General features: G+C 38.9%; 1 protein-coding gene across 1 annotated transcript in view; it reads left to right on the top strand.

Moving 5' to 3' along the window:
- MFSD14A (major facilitator superfamily domain containing 14A) overlaps window positions 1-19,878 on the top strand; it is a 44,198-nt gene that overhangs the window by 21,433 nt on the left and 2,887 nt on the right. Inside the window, exons 3-10 of the mRNA XM_019457617.2 lie at window positions 2,712-2,774; window positions 3,525-3,652; window positions 5,698-5,812; window positions 9,863-10,081; window positions 10,356-10,469; window positions 11,229-11,300; window positions 17,646-17,758; window positions 18,867-18,964. Coding sequence (XP_019313162.1) covers window positions 2,712-2,774; window positions 3,525-3,652; window positions 5,698-5,812; window positions 9,863-10,081; window positions 10,356-10,469; window positions 11,229-11,300; window positions 17,646-17,758; window positions 18,867-18,964 — 922 coding nt within the window. The remainder of the gene's footprint in view (window positions 1-2,711; window positions 2,775-3,524; window positions 3,653-5,697; window positions 5,813-9,862; window positions 10,082-10,355; window positions 10,470-11,228; window positions 11,301-17,645; window positions 17,759-18,866; window positions 18,965-19,878) is intronic.

Genomic DNA, 19,878 nt, shown 5'->3' with positions numbered 1-19,878 from the left:
AAACAGTGAAGAGACTAGATTGATTGAATAGAAGGTGGCTTGGCAAAGTGAATCATTAGCAGTAAGGTCTAGCATATCATAAAGCATCTTGTACATATTCATTATGCCCTTTATTCTTTGTGACACACATTTTTTTGTCCCTAGGAAGATTTGGCCCTTAGTACTTACTTTTTAAAAATTTTTATTTATTTTGAGAGAGAGAGCACACACACTTGCTTGTGCCATGAGCACGCATGTGGGGGCAGGGCAGAGAGAGGGAGGGAGGGAGAGAATCCCAAGCAGGCTATGCACTTTCAGCACAGAGCCCGATGTAGGGTTTGAATCCACAAACTGTGAGATCATGACCTGAGTTAGTATCAAGAGTCAGACGCTACACCAACTGAGCTATCCAGGCGCCCCAGCTCTTAGTAATTATTGGAAGAAAACTAGATTTGATCTGTTGCAAAAGGTTTCAGGATACCCTTTAAGGAGTTTCAGTCTTAAGCAAGAACTGGCAAACTATGGCCAGAGCAAATCTTATAAATCTTGTTAGTAGCCTGTTTTTCTTTTTTCTTTTTTTTTAAGCCCACTTAGTCATTTTGAGAGAGAGAGGGAGAGAGACAGCATCCCAAGCAGGCTTCATCCTGTCAGCACAGAGCTCGATTCAGGGCTCAAACTCATGAACCGTGAGATACCATGACCTGAGCCGAAACCAAGAGTTGGATGCTTAACCAACTGAGCCACCCAGGCGCCCCAGTAGCGTGTTTTTCTCAAATAATGTTTTATTTGGGACACAGCCACATCCATTCATTTACATATAGTCTGTGGTTGTTTTTGCTGAGTTGAATACTGGTGACAGACTGTATAGCCTACACAGATATTTGCTGTCTGGTTCTTTACAGAAAGTTTGCAAACCTGCTCTTTAGATCCATGGTCATTATTATAAGTAAAAACAGGGTTTCTCAGCCTCAGCGCTTTGACATTTTGGGCTGATTATTTGTTGTGGGGGCTGACCTGTGCGTTGTAGGGTGTTTAGCAGCACCACTGATCTCTACCTCTTAAATATAGCTCCCCCACAACCAAGTTTTGATGATCAAAAATGTATTCAGACATTGGCATCTGATCCCTGGAGCTCAAAATTGCCTTCAGTTGAGAAAATATATAATACATGTAATATAAAATATGGAGAGACGCCTTGGTAGCTCAGTCAGTTGAGCATCTGACTCTTGATTTTGGCTCAGGTCATGATCCCAGGGTCATGGAACCAAGCCCCATGCCAGGCTCCTCGCTGAGCACGGAGCCTGCTTAAGAATCTTTTTCCCTCTGCCCCTCTCCCCACTCACACTCTCTCTCTCTCTCTCTCTCTAAAAATTAAAGAAATAAATGAGATAGAAATAATCCTCAAAAAATACAGACAAAATATATGAATATCATAAACACGTGATTTTTCCCATGTTAATGATTTTCTTTGACTAAACATTTCTAATTTTGTTTGTTTTTACATATAAGTTAATTTTTGTTAGATTTCCAGTTTTTGGCAGAAGAGTAACTGAAGAAAAGGGAACATTGTAATTCTTCTAAAGGTTTTTCTTAAAAGATGTCAGTAAGTGCACTTGGCATAGTTTTTCTTCCTGTAGAGATTTCCCAACTTTCTTTTTCCCATGTTGCCATTCTCTCTTGTTTTTATTGAGAAATAGGATGGTATAATGGAGGAAGCACTGGCTTTTTTCTTTTTTTTTTTTTAATGTTTATTTATTTTTGAGACAGAGACAGAGTGCGAGCAGGGAGGGACAGAGAGAAAGGGAGACACAGAATCTGAAGCAGGCTTCAGGCTCCGAGCTGTCAGCACAGAGCCTGACGCGGAGCTCAAACCCACGAACCGTGAGATCATGATGTGAGCTAAGTCAGCCACTTAACTGATTAAGCTACCCAGGTGCCCCAAGGAAGCACTGGCTTTTAATTTAGGCAAGAACTCAGTCACCTCATCTGTAAAGTGGTATTTTATCTAATCCATAATGTTGTTAGAATGAAAAGTATATAGAAAGACTCTGACACATAGGCTGTAAAAATGATAGCTACTCTTTCTCATTTTTTTAGTAACTTTTACCTTCAGTTGCTTTTTCAACCAGTGGCTTCCCAGTGGCTCACTTGCTGCCCATTGAACAAATCGATGCCATGTAGTTTTGAGGCCATGTCTTAGAAAGAATAGAATAAGTTGTTATACATTTTCATAGGTTGGATTTCTTTTTCTTACTTTATGGCATCTTTCTAGATTCATTTTTTGGCAATTAAAATTGCCCTGTTCCCTATCTTAAATAATACACCTGTCTGTAAAGGAGTTGTTAGTCAGTTATATGTGGCAAACAGTGAAGACACCACATCGTGATTAAAAGCATGGACTTTCAAGCCTGACTTCCTGTGTTCAATTTCAGTTTTGCCACATACTAACTATGTAATCATGTATAAGACATTTAACATCCGTCTGTATCAGTTTTCTTGCAGGGTCATTATGAGGAATAAAAGGAATTAATACATGTGCAGTGCCCAATTTAGTGCCTTGTGACATAGTAAATGCCAAATAAATGTTTGGTACTATTAGTATTTACTCATATGCGTAGTGTCATACAAATCCAAAAATTTATAAGAGATAAAATTATATGAAGGGATGTTTTAAAATGTAAATGTGTAAGTTTTGCTGAGACTGAAATGTGGTATTTTGGTTTTTTCCTTAGGTATTACATGAAACCTTTCCTAAACATACATTTCTGATGAATGGCTTAATTCAAGGAGTAAAGGTAGGGTCAGTGATATAATGCACACATACACACATACACTTTCATGCATAATTCTGCCCATATATTATTGTTACTTAATGGACCAATTCACTGTTAATTTTTACAATTTTGAGTGTATCCTTAGGGATTACTTAACACTTAAAAATGAACTGGGTTTTATTTATTTACTTATTCATTGTTTACACGAACTGGGTTTTAAATATGATTTGGCTCAAATATAGCCAACTCTGTATAATGATAAATCACATCATTACAGACTTCTGTATTTTATGTGTTGGCATTTTTATCCTAGAATGCTTTTATAAACCAGCAACAAGAATATAGATTGAAGAGAAAAGAATTATTTGAAAAATGCATAAATAAGTATAAAACTGTATGGTAATGTCTTGAGTATTCTATAGTCTTTATTCTTGATTCCATTTCATCAACAAGGTTTATAAACAGGTAATTAGCCTGTGGATATAAAAACAGATAGTTAACATACCTTCCTAGAATTGCCAGTGTCAAATTATTGTGACTGAGAATTCATTAGAGCATTTCATATTAATATGCAACCACAGCCCTTCAGGTGATTCTAGATAATCTTCGGGAAGTTTTAAATTATATATAGAGGAAAAATAAGCTATCTAGTTTAGTGATACTTATATTTATGTTAGAGATAAACTTTAAAAAATCTCTTCTAGGATAGTAGAATGATTTCTTTTTATCATTGATATACATAGTATACATATTTTCATTTACTTTCTTTAGGGTTTGTTGTCATTCCTCAGTGCCCCACTTATTGGTGCTCTTTCTGATGTTTGGGGCCGGAAATCCTTCTTGCTGCTAACAGTATTTTTCACGTGTGCCCCAATTCCTTTAATGAAGATCAGCCCATGGTATGTACATAATCAGATTATAGCAGTTAAACATCATTCTGTTCATTGTTTTCTAAATATTCCTTTATTTCTTTCACTTTTTCGCCATCTTACCTATGTAGATTTTAATTTTGTTCTTCCAACATGTTTATTCTTCAACACAATAGAGGGCCCTTAAAAATATAGTGGCTAAGCAACAGCTCATAAAGGTTACAGAACTGGATGCTACTGTAGGAAGTGTGTAGACTATTGGCTAACCTTTTTTTGGATTTCACAGCTCAAAATACTAGTTGCTTTAATATCAAGGAAACTTATTTCTTTCTCCGTATAAAAGAAGTTAGGAGTTGAATGTGCTGCCATTCTCATTCCAAGCTGCCTGTCATTAAAAGCTGTCATTAAAAGCTGCTGTCATTAAAAGCTGCCTGAGCGTCAGCTTGTGTCACACTTCAGGCAGCAAACGAGGGAGTGGCTAGAAGAGCACAACGCCTTCCTATATGGAAACTACAGAATTCCCCCCCAACCTCTGCTTACATCCCTTTGGTCACATTTCAAGCATATGCTCCTTGTTACAAGATGCTGGGCTCATGACCATGTTAATTAAAATCAGGATATTTTCACTGAGGAGGAAGGGAGGGAAGCTCACAATGAGAATGATTTTCCTGAGATAATAGAGCTCAGTGTAGTTGTAGAGTTATTAATTCTTTTATGTTCTACTCCACTGCGTATTAATGTTAGTTAATCCTACATCATAGATAGAATCCTACATTTCTTCCTATTGTAGGTTAGTTAGCTAAAATTCTAAAGGCCAAACTCCGGATGAATGCTAGTCACACAAATGAAATCTTACTAAAGGAGTCCAGAGGATGGACAAAAAATTTGCTGTAGAAATCAGTGTGTTAGAAAAAATTTAGTAAGCAGTAAAGCCCTAGTAGAATATTCTGAAAGTTCATTATGATTATACATGATTTTTAAAACATTCAGCATGACAATAGAAATTTCTTCCTCCTGGCCAGTTATTTTGAAATCATAAATACCAAAATGCAATTTGCTTTTTATTTATTTAAGTTTTATTTATTTCAGAGAGAGAGAAAGAATGCCTGTGCGCATACTCAAGAAGGAGTGGCGGGGGTGGGAGGGGTGGTGAGAGAATCCCAAGCAGCCTCTGTGCTGTCAGTGTGGAGCCTGACCTGGGGCTCAAACTCATGAACCATGAGATCATGACCTGAGCTGAAATCAAGAGTTGAACGCTTAACCAACTGAGCCACCCAAATGCTCCTGTAGTATGCTCTTTTTAAAATAGTTTTTGGGGCACCTGGGTGGCTCAGTCAGTTAAGCGTCCACCTTCAGCTCAGGTCATGATCTCATGGAACGTAGGTTCGAGCCCCGCGTCAGGCTCTGTGCTGACAGCTCAGAGCCTGGAGCCTGCTTCGGATTCTGTGTCTCACTCTGACTCTGCCCCTTCCCCACTCATGTTCTTTCTCTCTCTCTGTCTCAAAAATAAATAAAACATTAAAAAAAATTTTTTTAATAGTTTTTGTTCACTCTTTATAGTAATTATTCTCAGTTTCATTTGTGAACTGACATACAGGTTTCTTCTATGTAAAGACTGATTTTTTGTTTTGCCAACATTTGAAAAGCTAAAGATAGCTTATAGAATAACATCTAGTTTCTATATATATGGCATAAAATAAATAGAGAGTAACATTCCTCCATTTTATTTACTGAATTTTGTTTTTTGTGTAGTGCTGTGGTGGGAAGTACTAGTGGATGAATTATAATAGACTTTAGTTTGTTGCTGTTTTTAGTAGAAACAACAACAAAGCCATTTAACAGTACACTACTTGGGTGAAATATTGACCTAAATATATTTTAAGTATTCCCGCTTAGTAGCTGAATTATTTTTGAAGGGCCACTTCTAATGCTGTTTTCATTATATCTATGGCTTATGATTTATAGATGACTTAAGCCGTTGCCTGAAATAAGCTGTTACTCTAACTCACTTACAGAAATAAAGGAAGGTTAAGGTAATGTTAATCTGTTTTTTTTCAATTGTCTTTACATCCTAGGTGGTACTTTGCTGTTATCTCTGTTTCTGGGGTTTTTGCAGTAACTTTCTCCGTGGTATTTGCATATGTAGCAGATATAACCCAAGAACATGAAAGAAGTATGGCATATGGACTGGTATGTTTGTTTATTCTTTGTAGCTGCAGGAAAACACTTTGTTTTTTTAATTATTTCTTTTTTTTTTTTGAGATTTTATTTTTTATTTCTTAAAATTCACATCTAAATTAGTTAGCATATAGTGCAACAATGATTTCATGAGTAGATTCCTTAGTGCCCCTTACCCATTTAGCCCATCCCCCCTCCCACACCCCCTCCAGTAACCCTCAGTTTGTTCTCCATATTTATGAGTCTCTTCTGTTTTGTTCCCCTCCCTGTTTTTATATTATTTTTGTTTCCCTTGCCTTATGTTCATCTGTTTTTTTCTCTTAAAGTCCTCATATGAGTGAAGTCATATGATTTTTATCTTTCTCTGACTAATTTTGCTTAGTATAATACCCTCCAGTTCCATCCACATAGTTGTGAATGGCAAGATTTCATTCTTTTCGATTGCCGAGTAATACTCCATTAATTATTTCATATTACAAAGAGTGCAAGCCTTTGCATTACAAAATTTATTTTTTTGCATAAAATACATTTCATAATAAAACCATCCATTACATTAATGGATGGCTTATATTAAAAGTTATTTTCAGGGGTGCCTGGGTGGCTCAGTCAGTTAAACATCCAACTCTTGGATGGCTCACGTCATGAGCTCGTGGTTCATGAGTTCGAACCGTACATTGGGTTCTGTGCTGACAGCAGGGGCCTGCTTGGGATTCTCTCACTCACTCTCTTGCAAAAATAAATAAATATTAAAAAAAATTTTTTTTAAGTTTTTTTCAATACAAAGCCTTCTAAGTTTTGATACTTTCAGTATTAGTCATATATGCCAGACTTAAAATTATAGAATATTTTTACCTTATAGAAGCTCTTTTTGAAAGAATACTGAAAATAAATTATTTACTATCATGAGTTTAAAACATTACTAATATTTAATGGCTACTCTAAAATGTAATAGGCTAATATCTAGGTCAGGTATCAGCAAAACTTTTCTGTGACTTTGTGGGCTACACACAGTTTCTTTCATATTTGTTTTTGTGTGTATCTCTTCAAAAATGTAAGAACCATTCTTAGCTGGATTTGACCCATAGGTGGCAGTTTGCCGACCTCTGAATTTTGTTTTGGGAAATGAATTATTCAGTGGTAGTGTAGTCTGCTGTCTGTCAAATCTAAGAAGAAAATAGTTTACATGGGCATGATAGTATACAGATCATTATTAGATATCCAGAAGTAGGACAGTGATGAATTTCAACAAATAAAGGACAAGCATCTTTTTTTTTTTTTTAATGTTCATTTATTTATTTTTGAGAGAGAGAACGTGCATGTGCTTGCAAGCAGGGAGGGGCAGAAAGAGAGGAAGAGAGAATCCCAAGCAGCCTCTGTGCTGTCAGCCCAGAGCCTGACATGGAGCTCCATCCCACGAACCCTGAGATTGTGACCTGAGCTGAAATCAAGAGTCAGATGCTTAACTGACTGAGCCACCCAGGAGCCCAGAACAAGCATCTTTTGATAAATAAGGGCTGAATATATGTCAGGCTGAATCTTCGTTTTATAAGAGACTGTTTTCTTGATTCAAAGGACACTATATAACACAGAATCATGGAATTTGGAAGTTTTGAGGAGAAATACCTATAGTGAGAAACTTAAAAAATAACTAATGATTTCAGTTGTAAACTTAGAACATTAAATGATACAAAGTTGACAATGGCCAGGAATTTTTTTTTTATATGTTTATTTATTTTGAGAGAGAGCAGGGGAGGGGCAAAGAGAGAGGGAGAGAGAGAATCCCAAGCAGGCCTTGCACTCTCATGCAAGGCCTGACATGGTGCTCGGATTTATAAACTGTGAGCTCATGACCCCTGAGCCAAAACCCAGAGTCAGACGCTTAACTGATGAACCACCCAGGTACCCCCAAAATTTTTAAATAGTTTTATTGAGTTATAATTTACATACCATAAAACCTATCCATTTTATGTGTATAATTCAATGAATTTTAGTAAATTTTTCCAGTTGTGCAACCATGACCACAATCCAAGTGGTTTTTGTTAAAGGTTTTTTTTTGTTTTTTTTTTGTCATAGCCAGATCCTTGAAATTAATTTTCAACCTGGAGGCTTTATATATTAAAGGCATATTCTAGCAAATGACAGGTAATTCTTGTAAAAATAATACAGATGCAGCTAACAGCAGGGAAGGTGTTCTTTGTGGTCCTCTGTCTAACCAGAAAAGTAAGGCCACTAGGTGAGAAGAATGGAGGAGAAGGGAAATGACATGAAACACCTACACTCTAATTGGACCTTTGCTCACTGCTTCGAATACATGGTCTCTGTGAATACGATATCTCAGTGACCCTCGCAGCGAGAGCCATTGCTCCTTTGTCCACTTAAGTTCCAGAACCATGCTCATACCCAAGTTCCTCTGAGACCACAGCCCACTGTATTTAATTTGCTAGAGCTGCCATAACAAAATACCTCCACTGTCCAGTTTTAGAACATTTCCATCAGCCCACAGCCCATCTGTCATCTGTCTCCACCCCTCACCTCAGGCAACGAACCACCAATCATTCTACGTTTGTAGTTTTGCTTTGAATAGAAATTTCACATAACTGAAATGATACAACACGTAGTCTTTTGGGTCTACACTTAGCATAATCTTTTGAGGTTTATCCATGTTGATCCATTTATCAGGAGTTCCACTTTGGTATAGTGTTCCATTGTATGGACTATACTACATTTTGTTCATTCATCAGCTGATGGATACTTGGGCCGATAGCTAGATATTTAAAGTTACTAGAATGTTATGTACTTGTCAAATAATTGACCTTTGGAAATCAAATTGCTTCTTTTGAGCAGTTTTTAATAAACAGCTACAAATAAGCACTCCTATGAAGTTAGATCCTCCATCAAAAAGTCAAAAATGGCCTAGAAAGAGAATAAAACACAGGGTGGGGAGCAGAAACTCCTGCACTACAACATTGGTCACTAATTATCCTCTACAGAGTGTAGTCTCTGTCAGGTGTTACTTGCTGTCACATCTGCTGATGTGCAGGCCATTTTGTCTAATAAGCCAGACATGTCTGAGAATAAGTTACTCTTTGCTTTTTAAAGTTTACTTACTTATTTTGAGAAAGAACACATATGCATGCAGGAGGGGCAGAGAGGGAAAGCGAGAATTCTAAGCTGGCAGCGTGGAGCCCGTTGTGGACACAGACACAGGGCTCGAACTCATGAACTATGAGGTCATGATTTAAGCTGAAATCAAGAGTTGGACACTTAACTGACTGAGCCACCGAGGCGCCCCAGAATTAAATTTTTCACCTGTGTCCTCTTTAATCTGCATCTTCACCAGAGGTGTCTGGACTTCCTCAGAGTTTTAGACATGGTTAGTGATGAACTAAATGCCAAGGACCTGTGATCCCATCCTTCCTAACTCCACCACCTAAAGAGATCGCCAAGTTCAGTTTTATCCTAGCGCTTAACACTCTCTCTGATGAGAAGATAAATGTCAAAGTCTTTAAGCTTTATTTCAGCCAGTCTTAAATATGCATCAAGGTAAACATACATTTCATTTTAATACTGGGGAAAAAAGTCATAGTGACAGTGGATTTCTTCAGAGCATTGTTTTTTAGACTTCTTTCAGGCCATTACGTATTTTTTTTAGTTAAGAGTCTAACTCTTTTTTTTTTTTAATGTTTATTTGTTTTTTGAGAGAGAGAGCGTGAGTGGGGGTGGGGCAGAGAGAGAGCGAGACACAGAATCCAAAGCAGGCTCTAGGCCATGAGCTGTCAGCACAGAGCCCAATGCGGGGCTCGAGCTCATGAACCATGCGATCATGACCTGAGCTGAAGTCGGACACTTAACCCACTGAGCTACCCAGATGCCCCAAGAATCTAATACTTAAAAAATCTAATTCTTTTCTCTTCCTGCAAAAGAAGAGAGCATAAGACAAATGGCAGAGGCAGGAGAGGGAGGGCGCGACGGGAGGACTGACGGAAATCTGAGCTACGTGGTGCTGAGGTAGAGTCAGGCTGTACTGACTAATCTCTTCCTGTCGACCTTTACTTGTCACAGGTGTCAGCAACATTTGCCGCAAGTCTGGTAACCAGCCCTGCAATCGGAGCTTACCTTGGACGAGTATACGGGGACAGCTTGGTGGTGGTCCTGGCCACAGCAATAGCGTTGCTAGATATTTGTTTTATCCTTGTTGCTGTGCCAGAGTCGTTGCCTGAGAAGATGCGGCCAGCATCGTGGGGAGCACCCATTTCCTGGGAACAGGCTGACCCCTTTGCGGTAAAAAGTTTGTTTTTTCCTTTGGCAAAAAAGGGAATGTATGATTCAGTGCAATATTGATATTTTGTTGTGGATGTTTCTTTGGGGAAAACATCTTGACAGATTTTTAAAAATGTTTTAAATACTTTTTGGAATAGTTTGGGGAAGATGAAATACATTTTTAAAAGCTAGCTGGGTATCTGTATGTACACTGCCAGAAGATAACACTGCATATTTTTAAGAGCAGGTCAGTGTTTGGGTATAAAACCTTATATCTGTCTTTTTCTAATTCTAGTCCTTAAAAAAAGTGGGCCAAGATTCCATAGTGCTGCTAATCTGCATTACGGTGTTTCTCTCCTACCTACCGGAGGCAGGCCAATATTCCAGCTTCTTTTTATACCTCAGACAGGTAAAATCCTATTCTGCCAAGGTGGACTTTTCTTCCATCGTTTAGTGCCTTAATAACAGAAATATTTAATCTTGAGAGCACTATAATAGAAGGGACTGTTTAAATGAGTCCTATTTTGTAAATAATGGCTCGCTAGAACTCCTCCTGTATAGTGTGGTTTATGATCCTTATGCATATCTCTTAAGACTTTTGGCTTATGCAGAAAGAGATGATTATCCTGTCGATGTATGTGGCTTGAGTTTATGTGTTGCTTATAGACATGATGGGAAGCTTGAAATCCATTCGCTTACTCCAGTCTCTTTGTGATTTAGAGCATGGATTAGCAAAGCAGCTAGCCATAATGAGAGTGTTAGTTTTCGCTCCTTAACACTAATCTTACCAAGCATGGTCAAGCCTTTTTTAAGACCTGTAAAAAGCACAAAACAGCGCGATACTTATTTGTAAAACGGACTCAGAGTGCTTGATAGCTGTCTCCAATTTATTAAATCTAAGTCTAGATCAAGGGACTTAGATTTACCTAATCTAAATTAAGTAGCTTTTGTTTTTAGTATGTTAACAGTTAGGATTGGGTTCTCAGTGAAAGCCAGATTCTTCCTCTGAAGAATTCTTTGGTTATGAATGAGTTGTATTTTCTTTTTCTGATGTTAATGTTCAAGTAGTTTGGTGCCCATTTGATGTTAATGTACAAATAGTTGCATTAGTATGGTGTTTGTTGTGCTTTTTTACTAATTAATGTTGCTTTTTCTGGAAACCTTCTAGATAATGAAGTTTTCACCAGAAAGTGTTGCAGCATTTATAGCAGTCCTTGGCATTCTTTCCATTATTGCACAGGTGAGTTTCTTTTGAGAGTGATGAGATAGTTACTCCTGGTTGACCATCCACATGGGCCTTATGTGATACTCAGGTGACACTTTCTTGATGGAGTCACGAGTGTCAGGAATCTGAGATTTGTAGGTTCAGAAACTCCTGTTTTGTTAAGTGTAGTCTTGATCAGATTTTGGGGACTGACACATATATTAATCAACATATGATGTCTAAACCAGAAAAATAGTTTGATTTACACTGCTTACCTGCATAAAGTCAAATATTTTCTTTTAATTTTTTTTTTTTGATGTTTATTTTTGAGGGAGAGAGAAAGAGTGCAGGTGGGGGAGGGGCAGAGAGAGAGGGAGACACAGAATCTGAAGCAGGCTCCAGGCTCTGAGCTGTCAGCGCAGAGCCCAACATGGGGCTTGAACTCTTGAGCCGTGAGATCATGGCCTGAGCCTACATCAGACGCCCAACCAATTGAGCCACTCAGGTGCCCCAAAGTAGAATATTTTATGTTAGTCCTTAAATATTTATTGCATACCTACCATGTGTTGCACACCGGGGATATACCAGTGAACTTAATTAAATCCCTGCCGTTGTAGAGTTTGCATTCTTGTGGGATAAGAGAGAAAACTAATAAATATGTCGATGTAAACATATCAGGTGTAATGAAAACTATAAAGAAAAATGGTACTGGGGATCTAGAGATTGACTGGGGGCTGGGTGTTAATTTTATTTGGAAGGGTTGGGAAGGCCCTGCTGACACAAGGTGACATTTGAGCAGAAACACAAAAGAATGGAGAACAAGCCATGGGAATATCTGGAAGAAGAGGATTCTAAGCAGCAGGAACAGAAATAAAACTCTCAGGACAGACTGTACCTGGCATGTGTAAGAAACAGCCAGGAGCCAAGTACGGCTCTCACACGGTGAGCAAAGGAGAGACCTTTAAGAAATGGAATCTGAAAGGTGGAGAGGGAGCAGATCATCTGGGGCCTCACAGGTTGTCCTAAGATGTGACAGGAAGATAGGAAGCCATTAGAGGGTTTTGAGCAGAGGAATGGCACGAGCTATTTGTCTTGGAAACCCAGTTGGTAGCCCGTGGTTGTCTGATGAATAAGATACTAATCAGCCTAGGAATTTGGATCTCCTTAGGAGATGTTTCACCTTTGCCTCGAAACTGTCTCTGTTCCATAATCAAGTACTGTGCTCCAGTGGCCAGAATTTTCTGTCAGTCCTTCTTTCTGTGAAAAAGCCCCAAACATTTCTTCCTATTTGGCTTTGTTTTTTCTAGACTCTGAGATGATCTAACATTCTCTCCCACCTTAAATCCAGTCTTCTAGATTACAGCTTTGTTTTATTCTGTTCTTAAAATGAAAGGCAGAGTCCATTTAATAGGATTCTAGTATGTTTCACCATCTCTTAGGTGTAGGATTCCTTCTGCAGATCTCATCATTTATGAATTTTTTGGTAGGTCTAGTGATAAACATCAAATTTAAATTTAAATTCTGTAATATCCCCAAGACCCACACATGCGTACACATGGCAGTATTAGTACTATTTCTAATTTCCATTTTGTCTTGAAGCTCCTTGATCAGAAGTAATGTTGTATTCCATCCTGGCTATCAGAAAAGTGCACTTGAGCTTTGGAGGAAAATATATTGTTGCCTGTATGCATAAATAGCTTTTGAAAAAACACCTTTCTGAAGCATAACACCAAGGAAACTATACAAATAGAGTAGAGCTTGATGAATTCTCAAGTGTTAAACCAATCTTTAATCCTGGGATAAATCTTACCTGCTCATGATGTCTTATCTTTTTCTTACATTGGTGAGATTGTGAATATTTTGTTGAAGATTTAGATGAAGAGAACTAGCTAACATTTACTCTGACACTTAAGAGATTTATAGCTATAAAGTGTTAGGAAGTTTCATTTCATATGTAACTGGTCATGGAAGCTGCAGGTGCCTAATAAATTCAGGCAGTAACCCTGCGGAACGCTTGAGTGATGTGAGGGTGCTTCAGAGGAAATTTTCCCTCTAGTCAGTAGATGGCACCTGGCACAAAGGACACAAGGTGGAAAACAGTCTCTAAGAGCTGAGAATCCAGAGGGGCAGACATGTGAATACAGGAGGCACGTGGTTGGGTTTATATTTAGAGCACTCATAGTGCCTTGAGTCTGGGAAGAAATGAGCCACCATCCATCCAGTGTTGATGCTACAGCAGACATGTACGCGATCCACAAGGAATATGGCACTTAAATGACCATTTAGCTTTCGAGGCCTACATAGAAATACAATTTTTGAGATGAATTTTCACATTTAAAAATAAAGTCAGAAAATCAGTTGGACTTCAAAAACAGGTGAGAGGAAGTATGTGGCATACATAGAAATACTGATAATTACATTGCTGTGTCATTATATGAACTAAAATGTTAAGTATAATATATAACCCCAAAGGTAGAAGAATTATCTTTCATTCTCATTTATCTCAAGTATACATTGAGAATAACTCATTTACGGTTGAACTCTGAAGCCAGTGGAAGATCTGTGTCTTTGAGCCTCCTCTGTAGCAGCACAGAGCTTACAGCTTCCCCTTTGTTCTGTTGTACTGCTTGCCCCTGTGCTTTTGCTCCTGCTGGCCTTTCTGCCTCCCATTCTTCCGCCCTAAGTATCCCTTCTCTGAGCTCCCATATTAACTAGGGCATATCTGTCACTGTACAGAATACACTAGCTTTTACCTGTTTATTTCTGATTATTCTTGCCTTGGTACCAAGATTGTGAGTCTCTATAGTAGCAGAGCTCCGAGTAGACTGTGAGGTTAGGAGTATATCACATTCATCTTGGTTTTTGTAGCACCCTGTACTATGCCTGCACCCAAGTAAGTGCTAAATTAGAGGACATTGGTTTTTTTCATGGTGTTTTAAAAACTTTATTTTTACTTATTTTTATTTTTTAATTTATTTTTGAGAAAGAGTGCAAGCAGGAGAGGGGCAGAGAGAGAGAGGGAGAATCTCAAGCAGGTTCCGCGCTGTCAGCACAGAGCCCGACATGGGTTTGAACTCATGAACCATGAGATCATGACCTAAGCCAAAATCAAGAGTTGGACGCTTAACCGACTGAGCCACCCAGGTGCCCTAGTGTTTTAAAAACTTTAAAGGAGCACTTGGCTGGCTGATTCAGTAGAGCATGCAACTCTTGATTTCGGGGTTGTGGGTTTGAGCCATATGTTGAGTATACAGATTACTAAAGAAAATAAAGTCTTTTAAAAATAAATAAATAGAAACTTTAAAAATTAGTAGGAAGCATTTCAAAATTAGGAGGTTAGAGGTGCCTAGGTGGCTCAGTTGGTTAAGTGTCTGACTTTGGCTCAGGTCCTGATCTTGCGGTTCGTGAGTTTAAGCCCCATACCCATATCAGGCTCTCTGCTGTCAGCACAGAGCCTGCCTCGGATCCTCTGTCTCCTCCTCTCTGTACCCCTCCACCACTTGCTCGCTCTCTCTCAAAAATAAACATTAAAATAATGAGTGAAAATTGGGAGGTTATGTGAAAATATGGGTATGTAGCTTCTCCCCCAAAACAATAAGGTCTGTAAACATGGACAGACCCGCTTCCCATTGGGAGCCAAACAGTTGCTGTCTGTCCCCTTTGGGGCTTTTAGGCCTTATCACTTCTTTGGAGCAAGGAGGCGTGAGTTCATAATGTTTGCACTAATTAAACGTTTACGTGAGTGCTCTCATCTAGTCCTCTGTATGCTGGTGACTCCCACATTTCTACCTCCACGCCAGCCCCTGAGTTCCTGCTTGACACATCTGCTGGGCATCTCAAACCGGACATAACCAGAACTAAAATCTGGATTCCTTCACCTTCGTGCTGCTCATCTCATTTACAGGCATGACCACGCTCCTGGTTGTCAGGGCCACAAACCTTGGTGTCATTCTTGTTGATGCTTGTCATTCTTTCTCCTTACCACACATCCAGTCCATCAGATGGTATCTCCCGTTACCTCTATCTCCAAAATACATTCTGAATTGAAGCTTTTCTCATCATCTCCATTACTAGTGGCCATTACTCACCATCTCCATTACTAGTCTCTCAGCTTCCATAATTGTCTCCCTACAGTTTATTCACTTGGCAAAGAAATTCTTGTGAAGTTTTAATCCTCTTTTTTTGCTTAAAATTTACTTTCCATTGCAACCAGAATAACCCTAGACTCGAAGTGACCTCATTTTGCCCCATTCTCCATGTTGTTGAATACACTCCAGTTCAGGGCCTTTGCACTTGCTGTCCCTGCTTAGAGCGCTCTGTTCTCTGAGATATTCACATAACCACCCCCTCCTCTACCTCCTCATTCAGCTGTCACCTGAGAAGGTCCTTCCCTGCCCATCATGGTTAAAGTAGCCCCTCTGTCACACAATTCCCATTTTATTTTTTTCACAGCAGCTACAACCTGGAATTCTCTTGTTAAACAGTGTGCCTATGTCCATCTTCTCTCCAAGACAAGGTATTCTGTTTGCTGACCAGTGCTGTGACCTATTCTCTGACCCTTGGGTCAGTGCCCTTAGACCTAGAATAGCAATGGGATATAGTAGGAACTTGGCAAATATTTGGTAAACTGACCCAAACTCGTGTCAGTTAACTGTTAGCTAGCTGTGTACATCTTGGTTAAGTCATAAGTTATTTAACCTTTGGGACAAAATGAGTTCTACTAAATTAAGGGACACCAAATAATTTTTCTTGTCTAGCACACTATGTATACTAAGCAATTTATTCCATCATTATTGAGAATATTTGTGATGTATCTAAAAATCACACATACTTCCCATCAACACTAAGAACTTACAATAGGTGCTGGGGATACAAAGATTCAGATATTTAAGGAAAGTTCCTGCCCTGGGGGAGAAAATCCGTGTTCCCAGTTAGAGTGTCCTATAAACGGGAAGTTTTTCTTTGCTAACTGCTTACTCTGGGTGAGTTCCCTTTTGTGATTGTGGTTGTTGAAGAATGTAATCCAGTAAGGTTCTGTGCCTTATGAAACCTGGTGGTATACTCACTTGATTTAAGGGAAAATCTGAGAGAAAAAAGCTAGGAGTCTTAATTGTTCAAGAATCTTAAGAATCTTCATTAGCTTTCCACTGGCTTATCTGTAATTAAATCTGAGTAAACTCTTAAATGGTTGTATCCATTTAAAGAATTTGAAACTTCTGTTTGATAATTGTACATTTAAAATGTCACCAGTGGGGTGCCTGGGTGGCCCAGTCGGTTAAGTGTCCAGCTTCAGCTTAGGTCATGATCTCACCATTCTGGAGTTTGAGCCCGGCATCGGGCTCTGTGCTCACAGCTCAGAGCCTGGAGCCTGCTTCGGATTCTGCGTCTCCCTCTCTTTCTCTCTCTGCCCTTCCCCCATGTATGCTCTCTCTTGAGAATGAATAAACGTTAAAAAAAAAATTTTTTTTTAATGTCAGCCAGTTATCCACTAGTGATTTCCTGAATTATTTTCACTTTTTCCTGTATGGACTTACTAGCTATTTTAGGTAGTATATTTAATACTTTCATTAAAATAGCAAAAAATATTTTCTAATGTCCCCAGATCATTGCTAAATTTGTTAGCTTTGAAAGAAAAGAAAACCCATCCACTCATAATACTTATTAAATGCTTACTGTGTGCTAAGCACTTTGTGTAAATATCATTTCGTCTAACCCACATGACAGAGTTTTGAAGTAGGTAATATTCTTGCCATTTTGGAAGACACTGTTTGAGAGTGAGGTAACTTGCCCAGGGTCATACAGTGAGAGCCAAGATTATGATCCAGGCGGTTTTTCCAAAGGCTCTGTTTCTTAAACTGTACTTTTCCCATATGATACTTGTTATATCTGTTTACTGTTTGCCAAGCATCATGGTGTCAGCAATAATTTGGATGAAGGATGTAGAGTAATTGTCGTACTGTTTTATTTGTATTTAGTCAGAACAATAAGCATTTTGGATTAACTTGGACTTGTAAAAACTTTTAAAGCTATTATGTAACAGGATCTCCAAATCATTAGTTTGAACTTTTTGATGCCACTGCTTACAATTTCTGATTTAGGTGGTCAGTAGAAATGTACTCAACAGAAAGCTCACTTTGCTGTTTCCAGTTGTCTTTTTCCCTGAATCTGGATCTGTGTCAGCAGAGGAACCTTTCATATGCTGTCTGTGACCTGAAATAATGGTCTCAGGATATATTCAGGGCAATTGTTGAAAAGCCAAAATGTAAAGAAAAGTGGTAATCTTAGATTACAGATTGAAGGAAGTCACCAGTTTTTTGTTTTTTTTTTTTAAAGCTCTTTTCTGGTATAAACCGTACTATTCTGGTTTTTGTTCTTTTCTAGACCATAGTCTTGAGTTTACTTATGCGGTCAATCGGAAATAAGAACACCATTTTATTGGGTCTTGGATTTCAAATATTACAGCTGGCATGGTATGGCTTTGGCTCAGAACCTTGGTAGGTATATCTTAATTTTTTTTAATTTTGCTGTTTTTTTTATTTTTCCAGCTTTATTGAGGTTATAATTGACAGACTTTTTGTTTGTATTTGCTTCTCATCTGAGTATTAGACTTTAATCTGTCTTCTCCTGTGCTTTTTTCTTTTCCTGTCTAATGTATATAATACAGATTTCTCACTTGGGTATTTGTATATTTGAGACTGGCTTGAGGATAGAAAGGTGTGACATTCTTTTGTATCTATGGGACAGGTTAAAACGGGACATTTTAAAATGAGATTGTTTTTCAGTCTCTACTGGACATTTAATCTGTATCTTCATTAGGAAAAAACATAACCTCAAAGCAGCAAAGCTCTGAAAGCTAGCGTTACTTGCCTTTTTTGTTCTTCTGGTTAGAAGAGAAGTGTTGTGTAACACCAGTGGTCATTACTGATGACGATGACACACTAGAAGTTAACTGAGAAAAGCCCAATTGTTTTGGTCCCGGCTTCATGCCAGAGAAGAGTCTCTCTGCTTCTCTTGCCAGTCTGCACTGCAGAGCGAGGGGAAGAGCGACGTTGAGGTCAGGCTGCCCGCACACACCTCTGTGTTCACAATCAGGGGACCGAAGTCCACGCTTTCCACTAATGTTTCATTCACCTGAACGTATCATCTCTTTGGATTTGGATAGGAGTCAGCATCAAGAGCATGTTGATGATGTTTTGTTTTCCAGGCTAGCTTTTACAAAGAGGTGCTCACAATTTAAATTATCAGAAACATTTCACGTATCAAGCCCAGAACATCCAAGGCTTAGATCAGATCTGTATCCTCACACTGAATCACAAGTCTGTGGGAACACTGCCTGAAGAGTCACTGGCTTGGGAAACATGTAATGATGTTGCGTTAGGTGTATTACCCACTATGCTCAGAGTGCCCCCATCCCCACCCAGTGCTCCAGACCTCGAAGTAACTGGCCCAGAGTCACACAGGAAGGAAGGAAGGAATAGAGCAAGTACAGTTCTCCTTTTCCCTGCACCACAGCCATTTTGCAGCAAGTTACTTGGATTTTTGTGTATTTTTACTGACAGGCACAGTGGAGAATTTATTTTTGTTTGGCTGCTTTGGTTACAGGATGATGTGGGCTGCTGGGGCAGTAGCAGCCATGTCTAGCATTACCTTTCCAGCTGTCAGTGCCCTTGTGTCACGAACTGCTGATGCTGATCAACAAGGTGAGCTGATAAGAATGCATGATGATAATTATTTAAAAGTTCAGAATATTCTAATGCTATGTTCTGTCTCCTTCCTAAGTACAGAATCATAAATGGATCTTTAGGATAAAGAATTTAAAATTGCTTTCACTGTTAAGAGGAAAAGCAGAGTCCAGGGAACTGTCTTTAGGTGGATACACAACTATGTCTCTCTCTCTCTCAATGTGTGGCCCTGTCTGTTCTCTCGCAAGAAGATCGAGTGATCTAGGTCGGCCACCACATATTCACTATTAAGTGTTTACTCTGATGGATGGGCTGGACACCTTGGGTTTAAATAACCCTTTTATTTAAATCTTATGTTTCAGTTAAAGACATAGACAACATTGTTGTCTTATGCTTTTGTGGTAGGAACATTTGCCTCTTGAAACGCTAAAAGATAATTCTTTGAAAAGGGTATGTTTTCTCTAGTTATAAGGGAAAAAAGGGGTGTTACAAGAGTGGCAATGATCACTTGGTTGCTAAATGAGAAAGGAAAGGCCTGTGGCTAAAGCATAGTGCATTTTACATTTGGGAGAAGATCCCAGAGCAAAAAAACCAAACTCTTAAGAAAAATTTTTTTTGGGGGGCGCCTGGGTGGCTCAGTCGGTTAAGTGGCCGACTTCAGCTCAGGTCATGATCTCGCGGTCCGTGAGTCCGAGCCCCGCATCAGGTTCTGTGCTGACAGCTCAGAGCCTGGAGCCTGTTTCAGATTCTGTGTCTCCCTCTCTCTGACCCTCCCCCATTCATGCTCTGTCTCTCTCTGTCTCAAAAATAAACGTTAAAAAAAAATTTATTTATTTTTTTTAAATTTAAGTTTATTTATTTTGAGAGAGAGAACAAGCAGGGGGAGGGGCAAAGAGAGAGGGACAGAGGATCTGAAGTAGGCTCTTTGCCAA

The sequence above is a fragment of the Panthera pardus genome, unplaced genomic scaffold (assembly GCF_024362965.1).
Source record: "Panthera pardus isolate Hobbes unplaced genomic scaffold, ASM2436296v1 HiC_scaffold_11, whole genome shotgun sequence".
In the NCBI taxonomy this organism is placed as follows: Eukaryota; Metazoa; Chordata; class Mammalia; order Carnivora; family Felidae; genus Panthera; species Panthera pardus.
This window is presented reverse-complemented; position numbering and strand designations above follow the sequence as displayed.